The 16,395-nt window shown below is 41.5% G+C and overlaps 1 protein-coding gene across 1 annotated transcript in view; it reads left to right on the top strand.

Moving 5' to 3' along the window:
- The window catches only part of LOC111959815 (follistatin-related protein 1), a 52,002-nt gene that overhangs the window by 30,550 nt on the left and 5,057 nt on the right, over positions 1-16,395 (top strand). The window contains exons 4-8 of the mRNA XM_023981614.2: positions 8,252-8,381; positions 11,226-11,258; positions 11,717-11,847; positions 14,089-14,207; positions 15,877-15,989. Of these exons, the coding sequence (XP_023837382.1) occupies positions 8,252-8,381; positions 11,226-11,258; positions 11,717-11,847; positions 14,089-14,207; positions 15,877-15,989 (526 nt within the window). The remainder of the gene's footprint in view (positions 1-8,251; positions 8,382-11,225; positions 11,259-11,716; positions 11,848-14,088; positions 14,208-15,876; positions 15,990-16,395) is intronic.

Raw genomic sequence — 16,395 nt, 5'->3', positions numbered from 1 at the left:
TCCTTCTCCCGAGGCCCGTACGGGAGTTGTAGCGATGAGACAAGATAGTAATTACTAGCGATTGGATACCACGAAAATTGGGGAGAAAATGGGATAAAAAAAACATTAAAAAAAAACAAAACAGTACCAGTAAAAAGTTTGGACACACCTACTCATTCAGGGGTTTTTCTTTATTTTACTATTTTCTACATTGTATCATAATAGTGAAGACATCAAAACATATGAAATAACACATATGGAATCATGTAGTAACCAAAAAAGTGTTAAACAAATCAACTATATTTTATATTTGAGATTCTTCAAAGTAGCCACCCTTTGCCTTGATGACAGCTTTGCACACTCTTGGCATTCTCTCAACCAGTTTCATGTGGTATTCACCTGGAATGCATTTCAATTAACAGTAATTAACAGCCTTCTTAAAAGTTAATTTGTGGCATTTTTTTCTTTTCTTAATGCATTGAGCCAATCAGTTGTGTTGTGACAAGGTGGGATGGTATACCAGAAGATAGCCCTATTTTGGCAAGAACAGCTCAAATGAGCAAAGAGAAACGACAGTCCATCATTATTTTAAGACATGAAGGTCAGTCAATCCAGAAAATTTCAAGAACTTTTAAAGTTTCTACAAGTGCAGTGGCAAATACCATCAAGCGCTGTTATGAAACTGGCTCTCATGAGGACCGCCACAGGAAAGGAAGACCCAGAGTTACCTCCGCTTCAGAGGATAAGTTCATTAGAGTTACCGGAGACCTCAGAAATTGCAGCCCAAATAAATGCTTCACAGAGTTCAAGTAACAGACACATCTCAACATCAACTGTTCAGAGGAGACTGCGTGAATCAGGCCTTATTACTGAAAAGAAACAAAAGGCAAGATGGCGGCGACAGAGAGGGCCTCCTCACTTCTAATCGTTCGGAAACTTTGCAGTATTTTTTTATTTTTATGTATTATTTCTTACATTGTTAGCCCATAAAATCTTAAGTGTTATTACATATAGCCGGGAAGAACTATTGGATATCAAAGCGATGCCAACTTCCCAGCACTACGACCAGGAATACGACATTCCCGAAGCGGATCCTTTGTCCGAACCACCCAGGGCATTTGAACTGATTCCAGAGGCTGACCCAAAACAACGTCGCCGCAGAAGAGGAAAATGGAGTGGCCTTCTTTGTTTATTTATTTTTTATTTCACCTTTATTTTACCAGGTAGACTAGTTGAGAACAAGTTCTCATTTACAACTGCGACCTGGCCAAGATAAAGCAAAGCAGTTCGACACATACAACAACACAGCGTTACACCTGTCTCTTATACACATCTAGATGTGTATAAGAGACAGCTCTTGGCATTCTCTCAACCAGTTTCATGTGGTATTCACCTGGAATGCATTTCAATTAACAGTAATTAACAGCCTTCTTAAAAGTTAATTTGTGGCATTTTTTTCTTTCTTAATGCATTTGAGCCAATCAGTTGTGTTGTGACAAGGTAGGGATGGTATACAGAAGATAGCCCTATTTTGGCAAGAACAGCTCAAATAAGCAAAGAGAAACGACAGTCCATCATTATTTTAAGACATGAAGGTCAGTCAATCCAGAAAATTTCAAGAACTTTTAAAGTTTCTACAAGTGCAGTGGCAAATACCATCAAGCGCTGTTATGAAACTGGCTCTCATGAGGACCGCCACAGGAAAGGAAGACCCAGAGTTACCTCCGCTTCAGAGGATAAGTTCATTAGAGTTACCAGCCTCAGAAATTGCAGCCCAAATAAATGCTTCACAGAGTTCATGTAAGACCATTTAACATTAGTGTTCAGAGGAGACTGCGTGAATCAGGCCTTATTACTGAAAAGAACAAAAGGCAAGATGGCGGCGACAGAGAGGGCTCTCCTCACTTCTATCGTTGGAAACTTTGCAGTATTTTTTTATTTTTATGTTATTATTTTACATTGTTAGCCCATAAAATCTTAAGTGTTATTACATATAGCCGGGAAGAACTATTGGATATCAAAGCGATGCCAACTTCCCAGCACTACGGACAGGAATACGACATTCCGAAGCGGATTTTGTCGAACCACCCAGGGATTTGAACTGATTCGAGGGCTGACAAAACAACGTCGCCGCAGAAGGGAAAATGGAGTGGCCTTCTTTGTTTATTTATTTTTTATTTCACTTTTATTTACGAGTAGACTAGTTGAGAACAAGTTCTCATTTGCAACTGCGACCTGGCCAAGATAAAGCAAAGCAGTTCGACACATACAACAACACAGAGTTACACATGGAATAAACAAACATACAATCAATAATACAGTAGAAAAGTCTATATACAGCATGTGCAAATGAGGTAGGATAAGAGAGGTAAGGCAATAAATAGGCTATGGTGGCAAATGAATTACAATATAGCAATTAAACACTGGAATGGTAGGATGTGCAGAAGATGAATGTGCAAGTTGAGATACTGGGGTGCAAAGGAGCAAGATAAATAAATAAATACAGTATGGGGATGAGGTAGATTGGATGGGCTGTTTACAGATGAGCTATGTACAGGTGCAGTGATCTTCTGGTCAGACTTCGGAGGCGCGCACACCACCCACTGCTTAGGAGTATATTACTCGCTAATGTCCAGTCTCTAGATAACAAGGTAAACGAAATTAGGGCAAGGGTTGCTTTCCAGAGAGACATCAGGGATTGTAACATACTCTGTTTCACGTAAACATGGCTCTCTCGGGATATGCTGTCGGAGTCAGTACAGACCTGTGATTTTTTCTGCGTCTCGCCGACAGAAATAAACATATCTCCGGGAAGAAGAAGGGCGGAGATGTATGTTTCATGATTAACTCATGGTGTAATTGTAACAACAAAAAAGGAACTCTAAGTTTTTTTGTTCACCTGACCTAGAATTCCTCACAATCAAATGCCGACCGTATTATCTCGAGAATTCTCGTTGGTTATTGTCACAGCCGTGTATATCCCACCTCAAGCCGATACCACAATGGCCCTCAAGGAATTTCACTGCACTTTATGCAAACTGGAAACCATAAATCCTGAGGCTGCATTTATTGTAGCTGGGGATTTTAACAAAGCAAATTTGAGAACAAGGCTACCTAAATTCTATCAGCATATTGATTGGAGCACTCGCGCTGGCAAAACACTGGATCACTGCTACTCTGCTACTTCCACGATGCATACAAGGCCCTCCCTTGCTCTCCTTTCAGCAAATCTGACCACGACTCCAGTTTGCTTCTCCCTTCCTATTGGCAGAAACTTAAACAGGATGTACCCATGATGAGGACTATTCAACGCTGGTCTGACCAATCGGAATCCACGCTTCAAGATTATTTTGATCACGCAGACTGGGACATGTTCCGAGTAGCCTCAGAGAATAATATTGATTTATACGCTGATTCGGTGAGTGAGTTTATAAGGAAGTTCATAGGAGATGTACCCACTGTGACTATTAAAACCTGCCCTAACCAGAAACTGTGGAAAGATGGCGGCATTCGAGCAAAACTGAAATTGCGAACCACCGCATTTAACCATGGAAAGGTGACTGGGAATATGACCGAATACAAACAGTGTAGTTATTCCCTCCGCAAGGCAATCAAAAAAGCTAAATGTCAGTATAGAGACAAAGTGGAGTCGCAATTCAACGGCTCAGACACAAGACATATGTGGTAGAGTCTACAGACAATCACGGACTACAAAAAGAAAACCAGCCATGTCACGGACACCGACGTCTTGCTTCCAGACAAACTAAACACCTTCTTTGCCCTCTTTGAGGATAATACAGTGCCACCGACGCGGCCCGCTACCAAGGACTGTGGGCTCTCCTTCTCCGTGGCCGACGTGAGTAAGACGCTTAAACGTGTTAACCCTCGCAAGGCTGCCGGCCCAGACGGCATTCCTAGCCGCGTCCTCAGAGCATGTGCAGACCAGTATAGATGTGTGTTTTTACAGACGTAAAAACGGTGTGTTTACAGACGTATTCAATCTCTCCCTATCCCAGTCTGCTGTCCCCACATGCTTCATGATTGCCACCATTGTTGCTGTACCCAAGAAGGCAAAGGTAACTGAACTAAATGACTATCGCCCCGTAGCACTCACTTCTGTCATCATGAAGTACTTTGAGAGACTAGTCAAGGATCATATCACCTCCACCTTACCTGTCACCCTAAACCCACTTCAATTTGCATACCGCCCCAATGGGTCCACAGATCATGCAATCGCCTTCACAATGCACACTGCCCTATCCCATCTGGACAAGATAAATACTTATGTAAGAATGCTGTTCATTGACGACAGATCAGCATTCAACACCATAGTACCCTCTAAGCTCATCATTAGGCTTGAGGCACTGGGTCTCAACCTCGACCTGTGCAATTGGGTCCTGGACTTCCTGACGGGCCGCCCCAAGGTGGTGAAGGTAGGAAACAACACCTCCACTTTGCTGAACCTCAACACAGGGGCCCCACAAGGGTGCGTTCTCAGCCCCCTCCTGTACTCCCTGTTCACCCATGCTGCGTGGCCAACTCGATCATCAAGTTTGCAGACAACACAACAGTAGTATGCTTCATTACCAACAACGATGAGACAGCCTACAGGGAGGAGGTGAGGGCTCTGGGAGTGTGGTGCAGGAAATAACCTCTCACTCAAAGTCAACAAAACTAAGGCGATGATCGTGGACTTCAGGAAACAGCAGAGGGAGCACCCCCTATCCACATTGATGGGACCGCAGTGGAGGTGGAAAGTGTTAAGTTCCTCTGCGTACACATCACGGGACAAACTGAAATGGTCCAACCACTCAGACAGCATTGTGAAGAAAACGCAAAAGTGCTCTTCAACCTCAAAATGCTGAAGAAATGTGGCTTGTCACCTAAAACCCTCACAAACTTTTACAGATGCACAATTGAGAGCATCCTGTCAGGATGTATCACTGCCTGGAACGGCAACTGCACCACCCACAACCACAGGGCTCTCCAGAGGGTGGTGCGGTCTGCACAACGCATCACCGGGGGCAAACTACCTGCCACTCCTTTGTTGTCTCCACAGAGGAACTCTAGAGCCCTGTCTGAGTCTTGGTGGTTCCAAACTTATTCCATTTAAGACTGATGGAAGCCACTGTGTTCTTGGGGACCATCAATGCTGCAGAAGTGTTTTGGTACCCCTCCCCAGATCTGTGCCTCGACACAATCCTGTATCAGAGCTCCACGGACAATTTCTTCGACCTCATGGCTTCGTTTTTGCTCTGACATGCACTGTCAACTGTGGAACCTTATATACAGTTGAAGTCGGAAGTTTACATACACTTAGGTTGGAGTCATTAAAACTCGTTTTTCAACCACTCCACAAATGTCTTGTTAATTTGGCAAGTTTGTTAGGACATCTACTTTGTGCATGACACACGTAATTTTTCCAACAATTGTTTACAGACAGATTATTTCACTTACAATTCACTGTATCACAATTCCAGTTGGTCAGAGGTTTAGATACAATAAATTGACTGTGCCTTTAATCAACTTGGACAATTCCAGAAAATGATGTCATGGCTTTAGAAGCTTCTGTTAGGCTAATTTACATCATTTGAGTACATTGGAGGTGTACCTGGGGATGTATTTCAAGGCCTACCTTCAAACTCAGTGCCTCTTTGCTTGACATCATGGGAAATCAAAAGAAATCAGCCAAGACCTCAGAAAAAAAAAGTTGACTTCCACAAGTCTGGTTCATCCTTGGGAGCAATTTCCAAATGCCTGAAGGTACCATGTTCATCTGTACAAACAATAGTACACAAGTATAAACACCATGTGACCACGCAGCCGTCAACCACTCCGCAAGGAGATGCGTTTTGTCTCCTAGAGATGAACGTACTTTGGTGCGAAAAGTGCAAATCAATCCCAGAACAACAGCAAAGGACCTTGTGAAGATGCTGGGGGAAACAGGTACAAAAGTATCTATATCCACAGTAAAACGAGTCCTATATCAACATAACCTGAAAGGCCGCTCAGCAAGGAAGAAGCCACTGCTCCAAAATCGCCATAAAAAAAGCAAGACTAGGGTTTGCAACTGCACATGGGGAAAATATTGTACTTTTTGGAGAAATGTCCCCTGGTCTGATGAAACAAAAATAGAACTGTTTGGCCATAATGACCATCGTTATGTTTGGAGGAAAAAAGGGGGAGGGAGGCTTGCAAGCTGAAGAATACCGTCCCAACCGTTAAGCACAAGGGTGACAGCATCATGTTGTGGGGGTGTTTTGCTGCAGGAGGGACTGGTGCACTTCACAAAATAGATGGCATCATGAGGATGGAAAATTCTGTGGCTATATTGAAGCAACATCTCAAGACATCAGTCAGGAAGTTAAAAAATGGGTCTTCCAAATGGACAATGACCCCAAGCATACTTCCAAAGTTGTGGCAGAATGGCTTAAGGACAACCAAGTCAAGGTATTGGAGTGGCCATCACAAATCCCTGACCTCAGTCCTATAGAAAATGTGTGGGCAGAACTGAAAAAGCGTGTACGAGCAAGGAGGCCTACAAACCTGACTCATTTACACCAGCTCTGTCAGGAGGAATGGGCCAAAATTCACCCAACTTATTGAGGGAAGCTTGTGGAAGGCTACCCGAAACGTTTGACCCAAGTTAAACAATTTAAAGGCAATGCTACCAAATACTAATTGAGTGAATGTAAACTTCTGACCCACTGGGAATGTGATGAAAGAAATAAAAGCTGAAATAAATCGTTCTCTTTACTATTATTCTGATATTTTATATTCCTAAAATATAGTGGTGATCCTAACTGACCTAAGACAGGGATTTTTAACTATGATTAAATGTCCGGAATTGTGAATAACTGAGTTTAAATGTATTTGGCTAAGGTGTATGTCAACTTCCGACTTCAACTGTAGACAGGTGTGTGCCTTTCCAAGTCATGTCCAATCAATTGAATTTAGTTTCAATCAAGTTGTAGAAACATCTCAAGGATGATCAATGGAAACAGGATGCACCTGAGATCAATTTCGAGTCTCATAGCAAAGGGTCTGAATACTTATGTAAATAAGGTATTTCTGTTTTTTATTTCTAATAAATTGGCAAACATTTATAAAAACCTGTTTTCGCTTTGTCATTATGGGGTAGATTGCTGAGGATTATTTTGTTTTTTAAATCCATTTCAGAATAAGGCTGTAAGGTAGCAAAATGTGTAAAAAGTCAAGGGGTCTGAATACTTTCCAAACACACTGTTCATATGGGCGGTACCAAAACAAGTGATCTAATGAATATGTCTCTTTGCAGCAGAATCTGCAGAGCTGGGATGGCTGTATCCTCTACATACAGTATATAACATTCTATTTTGCGAAACGCACACCTCACAAGACCTCAACTGGCAGCTTCATTAAATAGTACCCGCAAAACAACAGTCTCAATGTCAACAGTGAAGAGGCGACTCCGGGATGCTGACCTTCTAGGCAGAGTTCCTATGTCCAGTGTTCTGTGTTCTTTTACCCATCTTAATATTTTATTTTTATTGGCCAGTCTGAGACATGGCTTTTTCTTTGCAGCCCTGCCTAAAAGGACAGCATCCCGTAGTCGCCTCTTCACAGTTGTCGTGTCTTTGGCATCATTAAATTGAAGACTGTTATTTTATCAAATCAATTCTCTGTAATTATTATTACGTGATTAAACTAACCATGTAAATGTAATTAACTAGGAAGTCGGGGCACCAAGGAAAATCTTCAGATTACAAAGTTATAATGTTCCTAATATAACTCTTCAGATATTTTAATATCTGATCAATTAGTCTTCTAATTAATGAATTATTCTTTACCTCACGTTAGTCTCATTCCAAACGTCGTAAGTTGTTGGTTATTTGCACGAACCCAGCCTTCACTATCAATCATCCATACCCATTGATTCTTGAAGAATACAATTTATGCCTCATGAGCTTATTTCAATTGCCATACCTAATCGAAACCCAAAATATAAGTTTGTTTTACTCCAATGTTTGTAAACAAAGTAAATGTAAACAAACACTATATAGCCTCAAACATGGTTAAAATTATAATTTTTATATCATGGATGCTCAGTCCTTGCATCCATAGCTCTGTCTATGAATTTTAGAGTGGTACTTCTCCAGACCCAACACTCAGATTTTTACAGAACAAGGGCGGGGAAAGTACTTTGTTATTGTTTCTATTGCTGATTGCTGCTTTAAGAGAGTCAAGATCATATATTTATGTAGCTATAACATCTTTCCCTCTCCTTTTCCAGAGCTGTAAGCCCCACAAGCGTTCAGTGTGTGGCAGTAACAGTAAGACGTACCGCAACCACTGTGAGCTCCACCGAGATGCCTGTCTCACCGGCCTCAAGATCCAGGTGGCTCATGATGGACACTGCCAGGGTGTGGAAAACACACACACACACGTTCTTGTTTACTTTGTGTGTGTATAGCAGACCTGGGCAGAAAATAGTTGTATTTTGTCGTTTATTTGAAAATACCAACTTTTCAAATACTCAAGGTAGTCGAATATAGAGAATACAGTAAAGGAAACTATTGGCAACTACACTGAACAAAAATATAAAAGCAACATGTAAAGTGTTTTCCATACACACGAAAAGCTTGTTTCTCAAATGTTGTGAACGAATCTGTTTACATCCCTGTTAGTGAGCATTTCACCTTTGCCAAGATAATCCATCCACCTGACAGGTGTGGCATATGAAGAAGTTGATTAAACAGCATGATCATTACACAGGTTCATCTTGTGCTGAGGACAATAAAAGGCCACTCTAAAATGTGAAGATTTGTCATACAAGGCCACATATGTCTCAAGTTTTTAGGGAGCGTGCAATTGGCATACTGACTGCAGGAATGTCCACCAGAGCTGTTGCCAGATAATTGAATGTTCATTTCTCTACCATAAGCCGCCTCAACGTCGTTTTAGAGAATTTGGCAGTACGTCCAACCAGCCTCACAACCGCAGACCACGTGTAACTACGCCAGCCCAGGTCCTCCACATCCGGCTTCTTCACCTCGTCTGAGACCACACATCCAGACAGCTGACAACCGAAGAATTTCTACACAAACTGCTAGAAACTGTCTCAGGGAAGCTCATCTGCGTGCTTGTCGTCCTCACCAGGGTCTAGACCTGACTGCAGTTTGGCATCGTAACCCACTTCAGCGACAAATGATCACCTTGCTTATGTCAACGTTGTGAACAAAGTGCTCCATGATGGCAGTGGGGTTATGATATGGGAAGGCATAAGCTACAGACAATGAACACAATTGCATTTTATCGATTGCAATTTGAATGCACAGAGATACCGTGACGAGATCCTGAGGCCGATTGTCGTGCCATTCATCCGCCGCCATCACCTCATGTTTCAGCATGATAATGCACGGCTCATGTCGCAAGGATCTGTACACAATTCCTGGAGGCTGAAAATGTCCCAGTTCTTCCATGGCCTGCATACTCACCAGACATGTCACCCATTGAGCATGTTTGGGATGCTCTGGATCGACGTGTACAACGGCGTGTTCTAGTTCTCGCCAATATCCAGCAAATTTGCACAGCCATTGAAGGGGAGTGGGACAACATTCCACAGGCCACAATCAACAGCCTGATCAACTCTATGCAAAGGAGATATGTCAGGCTGCATGAGGCAAATGGTGGTCACACCAAATACTGACTGGTTTTCTGATCCAATCCCCTAACTTTTTTTAAAGGTGTCTGCTACTAACAGATTTATATCTGTATTCCCAATCATGTGAAATCCATAAATTAGGGCCTAATTTATTTATTTTAATTGACTGATTTCCTTATATGAACAGTAACTCAGGAAAACTTTGAAATTCTTGCATACTGTGTTTATATTTTTGTTCAGTGTATTTCTTTTAATATTCAAATACAGGTCTCAGAGAAACTAATAATATTTTAAATTTATTTTGAATACCTCTCAGAAAGAAAAAAAAATATTTGAAGCTATTTGAATATATGCAAGTTATTTGAAACCAAAAATATATATTTATTTGATGGCTGCCAAATATTTCATGGGCCTTATGAAATACTGCATGTATGGTATTTTGTTAATAATTTTTAAAAATTATGATAAAATATTTGCTTAGGATCTCACTTGGTGAAGTCCATAGGACCAAAAATGGATGAATGCAACAGCCATTCCTCTGTCCTTAACAAATACAGTCATTGGTGGTAACTCTACAATATACTCGAAAGGCACTCTCTAAAATATTGGAATAAGGCTTTACAATAAGCAGTGTGTTAATGTAACACTATTCCAGTGTTTATATGGGTCCACAGACTCAACACTGTCAGTGTTAATAATTGTTTTTAAATTACACTGGAGAATATGCTGTGCAGTATGTTGTCACAACGTATTTATACTTATCTGTACACAATATCATTGGTTGATTGGTTTGACTTGATTATCTACACCTGGGACCTGTTCAGGAGAATGGACATTTACAGAATGTTCAGATAGAAGTGTATTGTGTAGATCAAATGTGACTGTCAGATAGATTGGAATAGTATAGGACATAATGTGTGCTTTATTCATCACATTTCTATCTGCAACATGCTGTTCCAGATACAGGCCTGCCATTAGTTGAAGGCAGCAAATCCAATAGTTTCTGAAATGTAGTCACTTCCTGAGATCTATATTCAAATATGTTTTTAATGTAGTCGCTTTCTGAGATCTGTATTCAAATATGTCTTTTTTTAAGTAGTAGCTTTTCAGATCTGTATTCAAATAGTTGTAGTCACCTCCAACGTAACTATTTGTTACTTTCCAAAAAGCATATTTCAAACTATAGTTATCCCAGGTCTGGTGTATAGCACACGACTGACCTCTATTTCTATCTGATGCCTATATACTCTGGTTGGCATGACAGTAAGTCTATGTGCGAACCGACAGGCGACACATATGGTCCCATACTCATCTTTAATTTACCTGACTGATTATCTCCTAGTGTTGAACTTTGAACCTGTACACCCAATGACCTCTTCGTGTCTGTCTGTTGGCCTGGACATTGATCAGGTTGATGATAAATCGGTTACTCCTCTGTTGTTGTACGAGTGTCACAGAAAGGTCATCATGTCACGGTGTCCATGGGCATTAATGGTTATTGTGGCAATGTGACAATGACGGTGAAAAACACTAGATAGGGAGAAACGCTAGATACTGAAAAGCACAATGAATTAAAGTTGCTCTCTCTCTTTGTCATCTGCAGAGAAGAAAGCAGAGCAAGCAGCTGCCAGCCCAGGTGAGTGATTGTGACACAGTGAATCTGTGGGCTTTGGTCCAATCAGAGCTCTGTATCTCTCTGCTCTTATCTCTTCTAGTCCTAATGGGGCTTTATCAGACAGAGTACACCTCTCGTAGTGCCCTATCAGTGCTCTACTGATCTCTCAGTGCTCTAGTAACAAGCGCACTTATTTAATGGTGCCTGTCCACTCCCTATCACTAGACTTAACTGAAAGGGAGTGCCAGGTGTTAGGTGTTAGGACAGTACATTTGACCTCATACTGAGCGGGGAGGTACTGGTGTGCTCTGGGCAGAACAGGGATTATGTGGATTCTCTTGATCATCCTAGAGATTGTCAGAAAGGCTAGAGTACCTGCTAGATTGTGGGTTTTGACTGTGTCACATTCTCTCTCTCGCTCTCCCTCTCTGTCTCGCTCACTCACACCCACTGTCTCTCTCACTCATTCCTCTCTCCAGTGGTGTGTTACGTAGCAGACCGTAATGAGTTGAGGCATCGTGTGATCCAGTGGCTGCAGACTGAGGTGGTCCCAGACGGCTGGTTTGTCAAGGGCTCCAACTTTACCGACATCCTGCTCAAATACTTCAAGGTGTGTCTGTGTGTGTGTATGTTCCAGTTGCGATATTGGTTCTATGAAGTCCAAAACTATGGACCACATGTAAAAAAAAAAATTAAGCACTTTTTACCCCTCACATACAGTGCATTCAGAAAGTACCCCTTGACTTTTTCCACATTTTGTTACGTTACAGCCTTATTCTGAAATTGATTAAATAAAAACAATTTCCTCATCAATCTACACACAATACACCATAATACACCATAAAACAGAAATACCTCATTTACATAAGTATTCAGACCCTTTGCTATGAGACTCGAATATGAGCTCAGGTGAGTCCTGTTTCCATTGATCATCCTTGAGATGTTTCTACAACTTGATTGGAGTCCACCTGTGGTAAATTAAATTGATTGAACATGATTTGGAAAGGCACACCTGTCTATATAAGGTTCCACAGTTTGACAGTGCATGTCAAAGCAAAAACCAAGCCATGAGGTCGAAGGAATTGTCCGTAGAGTGCTGAGACAGGATTGTGTTGAGGCACAGATCTGGGGAAGGGTACCAAAACATTTCTGCTGCATTGAATGTTCCCAAGAACACAGTGGCCTCCATCATTCTTAAATGGAAGAAGTTTGGAACAACCGAGACTCTTCCTAGCGCTGGCCGCCCGGCCAAACTAAGCAATTGAGGGAGAAGGGTCTTAATCAGGGAGGTGACCAAGAACTCGATGGTCACTCTGACAGAGCTCCAGAGTTCCTCTGTGGAGATGGGAGAACCTTCCAGAAGGACAACCATCTCTACAGCACTCCACCAATCAGGCCTTTATGGTAGAGTAACCAGACGGAAGCCACTCCTCAGTAAAAGGCACATGACAGCCCGCTTGGAGTTTGCCAAAAGGCACCTAAAGGACTCTCAGACCATGAGAAACGAGATTCTCTGGTCTGATGAAACCAAGGTTGAATCCTTTGGCCTAAATGCCAAGCGTCACGTCAGGAGGAAACCTGGCACCATCCCTACAGTGAAGCATGGTGGTGGCAGCATCATGCTGTGGAGATGTTTTTCAGCGACAGGGACTGAGAGTTGTATGGAGGACTTTACGGCCCAGAAGTCTGTTTTAGCATGGGCAACGCCATTGAGGACTTTTTTTAAAGTAGTCAACTTGATGGGACTTCCTATGGGTTAAGGAAGGATCACATAGGAGGAATTAGCCAATTAATTATACTCATGAGTAAACATTCCACAACTCCACGTGGCAGTAAATCACCAACCTTGGCTTTATACCTGTTCAAACAACACACTCCAGGTGGCAGTATGTACCCTTACAATTTGTTTACCAACCAGAAGTAGTAGAATAAGAATATGGAGATGGCCTCAATGGCGCTGTCCGTGCTCTCACAAACGCCATAATGGGACAGATTCAACGTTGCAATCTCTATATAACTCTGTGATTTTATCCCCATTGGTTACAGTTTCTTCCACACACATGAAAACATGAGAGATTCATTTGAAATCAAAAGACTATTGTTCTCATGTCTCTTCCAGTCTCCTCTATGTGCCTTGTGTCTGAGAGTTTCATTATTAACTCTCCACAGAGACAGAGCACAGTGATATAATGGAGGCTTTAGTATAGTACCACATACCACCACATCTACGCACTAAAGATATAATGGAGAATTTAAGTATCCCTCCACCCCAATATAGAGGTTCACACTGGGGGACCCCCGTGGGGGAAGGGATTAAAGACCATATCTATTTCCAAGGCAATAGGTCCCTGCATCCAAACCCCTCAATCCCCTTATCTGGCAGGGCCATCGCACCCCTCCCCCCTCTCTTGCTGGAGACTGTCTCACTTTCTCTCCCTATTCCCCATGTCTGTCTGTCAATCTCTCTCTTTATAGAATAGAACTCTATGGCTGTTATAGAGTTCCATTTCCATTTGCCCCCCCCCCCCTCTCTGGATTAGCAGACTAGAAGCAGGTGTATTATCAGTTAATGGGAGATATTGTTAGAAAGTGATTGATAGAGACATATTCGTCTACCCTACTAACTCTGTGTGTATGTGTGTGTATGTGTGTGGTGTGTGTGTGTGTGTGTGTGTGTGTGTGTGTGTGTGTGTGTGTGTGTGTGTTGTGTGTGTGTGTGTGTGTGTGTGTGTGTTGTGTGTGTGTGTGTGTGTGTGTGTGTGTGTGGTGTGTTGTGTGTGTGTGTGTGTGTGTGTGTGTGTGTGTGTGTGTGTGTGCGTGCGTGCGTGCGTGCGTGCGTGCGTGTACACAGAACTACGACAATGGTGACTCCACGCTGGACTCCTCAGAGCTCCTCAAGTTCATCCAACATAATGACTCCAACGTGGACATGCAGTCATACGCAGACCAGGAGAGCAACAAGCTGCTCAGGTCAGTGTGCGTGTGTGAGTGCGTGCTTGTGTGCTATTTCATCTTTAAAAAGCTTATCTATTTCTGGTGTAGTGTTTATGAATACCTCTACAGTATATATATCTTATCCTCAGCTGTACAGTAGCGGGCTTCTGAGGAGCTGGTGCTATATTAAGCCCTACTTTCCCTCTCTCTGAGCCTTAAACCCTGTGTGACCCAGTCTAAACTGCACCGGGGGCCTCCTGTGGCTATTACCCTCACAGACATCTGTTCTGTGCATTATCAGAGCCTGGTTTTCAACTGTGCTGCTCACTGGAGCAGTGCTGCAATGCTTCTTCAGGTTTGGAGAAAATAAACTGATTAAATCAGCCGCTTATATTGCCCACACATGAGTAGGGCCCTGAGTAATTCCTGGCCATGTGACTTGACCAGGGAAACTCTTGGCCCTGCAAATGAAGGATGGATACACTGTAAAAACAAATGTATTTGTTTCAACTAATTATTGTTAAGTAACTGGTGTCACTGACTTTTTTTAGTTTACTCAACTTTTTTGGTCCAAATGCTACCTGGATGAAAAATAATAGTTGGCCCAAACTTAGCTCCAACTTGAGAAAACGTAGGCAAAATTCTGTCAATTTAAAATGATGTGTTTGTTCAAGTTGTCTCATATGTTCATTCAACTATAAATTATTATTTTTCTAACTAAAAAAGTTTGTGCAACTGGTTACACACACAAACAATGCTTTTAACTTACGTATTTGACATTCGTGATTACATTGTGCATTGATACAGTCATTATTATTCAACATGTCTTTACATGGGATTTGAATTCGCAACATCTTGGTTCATGGCATTCTGATCTTCCTGCTATGTCTCCACGTCTGGGTCATTTATAAGTTCATCTGACTATTCTCTCATCATTGGTTTGATTGACTTATTTCAGCAATATTAAAGTTTTCTGTCTAGTTGTCTAATGTTGGTGGGGCATATTATTCTGTTTTAATGTTACTCCTGAATCACTATGATAAATATAATAGTTTTTATTGAGTGTATTTTTAACAAAGCTGAGATTTACTTTGAAGTGCAAAGTGTAGGACTATAAGTGAAAACAGTTATTGACACAGACATGGTGGCCTACCAGGAAGATTGGAATTCCATGAAACCAAGAGGTTGTGAGTTCAAATCTCAGGTGAGGACATGTTGAATTGTAATTACTGTATAAGAGAATATGCACAATGTATGTTAATGTGTGTCAAATATTGTATGTTAAAAGCATTGTGTGTGTGATCAGTTGCACAGCCTTTTTTAGTTAAGATGCCCAAATAATAATTTATAGTTGAATGAACATAAATTATGAGACCATTTCTGAGCAAACACATAATTTTAAGTCGATTTTTTTTATTTTAAGTTGGAGCTAAATTTGAGGCCACTTTCTGAGCGGGTTCAGGTAACACTTGGACTGAATATTTGAGTAAACCAAAAAAAAAGTTGTGGAATCAGTTACTTAATAATAATTAGTTGAAACAACAGATTTGTTTTACAGTGTAGGAAGATTCTCTATGCAAAATCATCCACTAACTTTTTTATCAGTCAGAAACTATGCCCAATAACCATCTCAACAGCTATACATAACTATGAGTACAGGCAGTGAATGTGAACTTGTGTGTGTGTTTCTTTGTCCTGTTCCCAGAAGCCTGTGTGTGGACGCCCTGATCGAGCTGTCAGATGAGAACGCTGACTGGAAGCTTAGCTTCGATGAGTTCCTCAACTGCCTGAAGCCCGGCTTCAACCCACCTGAGAAGAGTGAGCTCACAGACACATGACCCTTGACCCCATGACTCTATGATGACAACATTGCACACTACTGCTGACATCACACGTTTTTTTCTCAGTTCATTACACAAATAGCTCTATATCAACCTCTCCGATACATGCAGTAAACTGCAGTATGTGTTTAAAGTGCATTGAATTTACATTATGTTAATCAAAATATTAAACTTATTCACCACAACCACAAGCATATCTACTATAACTCACCCTAACATACTTGAAATTCATTGAAGCAAAAACAGCTAAATATGATTTATTTACAGACAAGAGTATTTTTCCTCAGTCTGTTGTACTGTACTGAGTTGAGCAGAGGCCGTGCAACCTGTTATAACACCCTGTCCCGCAGGGGCAATCAAATATAATTTTTCATAATTTTCAT

Source organism: Salvelinus sp. IW2-2015, linkage group LG36 (genome assembly GCF_002910315.2).
Source record: "Salvelinus sp. IW2-2015 linkage group LG36, ASM291031v2, whole genome shotgun sequence".
Classification (NCBI taxonomy): domain Eukaryota; kingdom Metazoa; phylum Chordata; class Actinopteri; order Salmoniformes; family Salmonidae; genus Salvelinus; species Salvelinus sp. IW2-2015.
The sequence above is the reverse complement of the archived record's forward strand: the minus strand, read 5'-3'. Positions and strand labels throughout refer to the sequence as shown.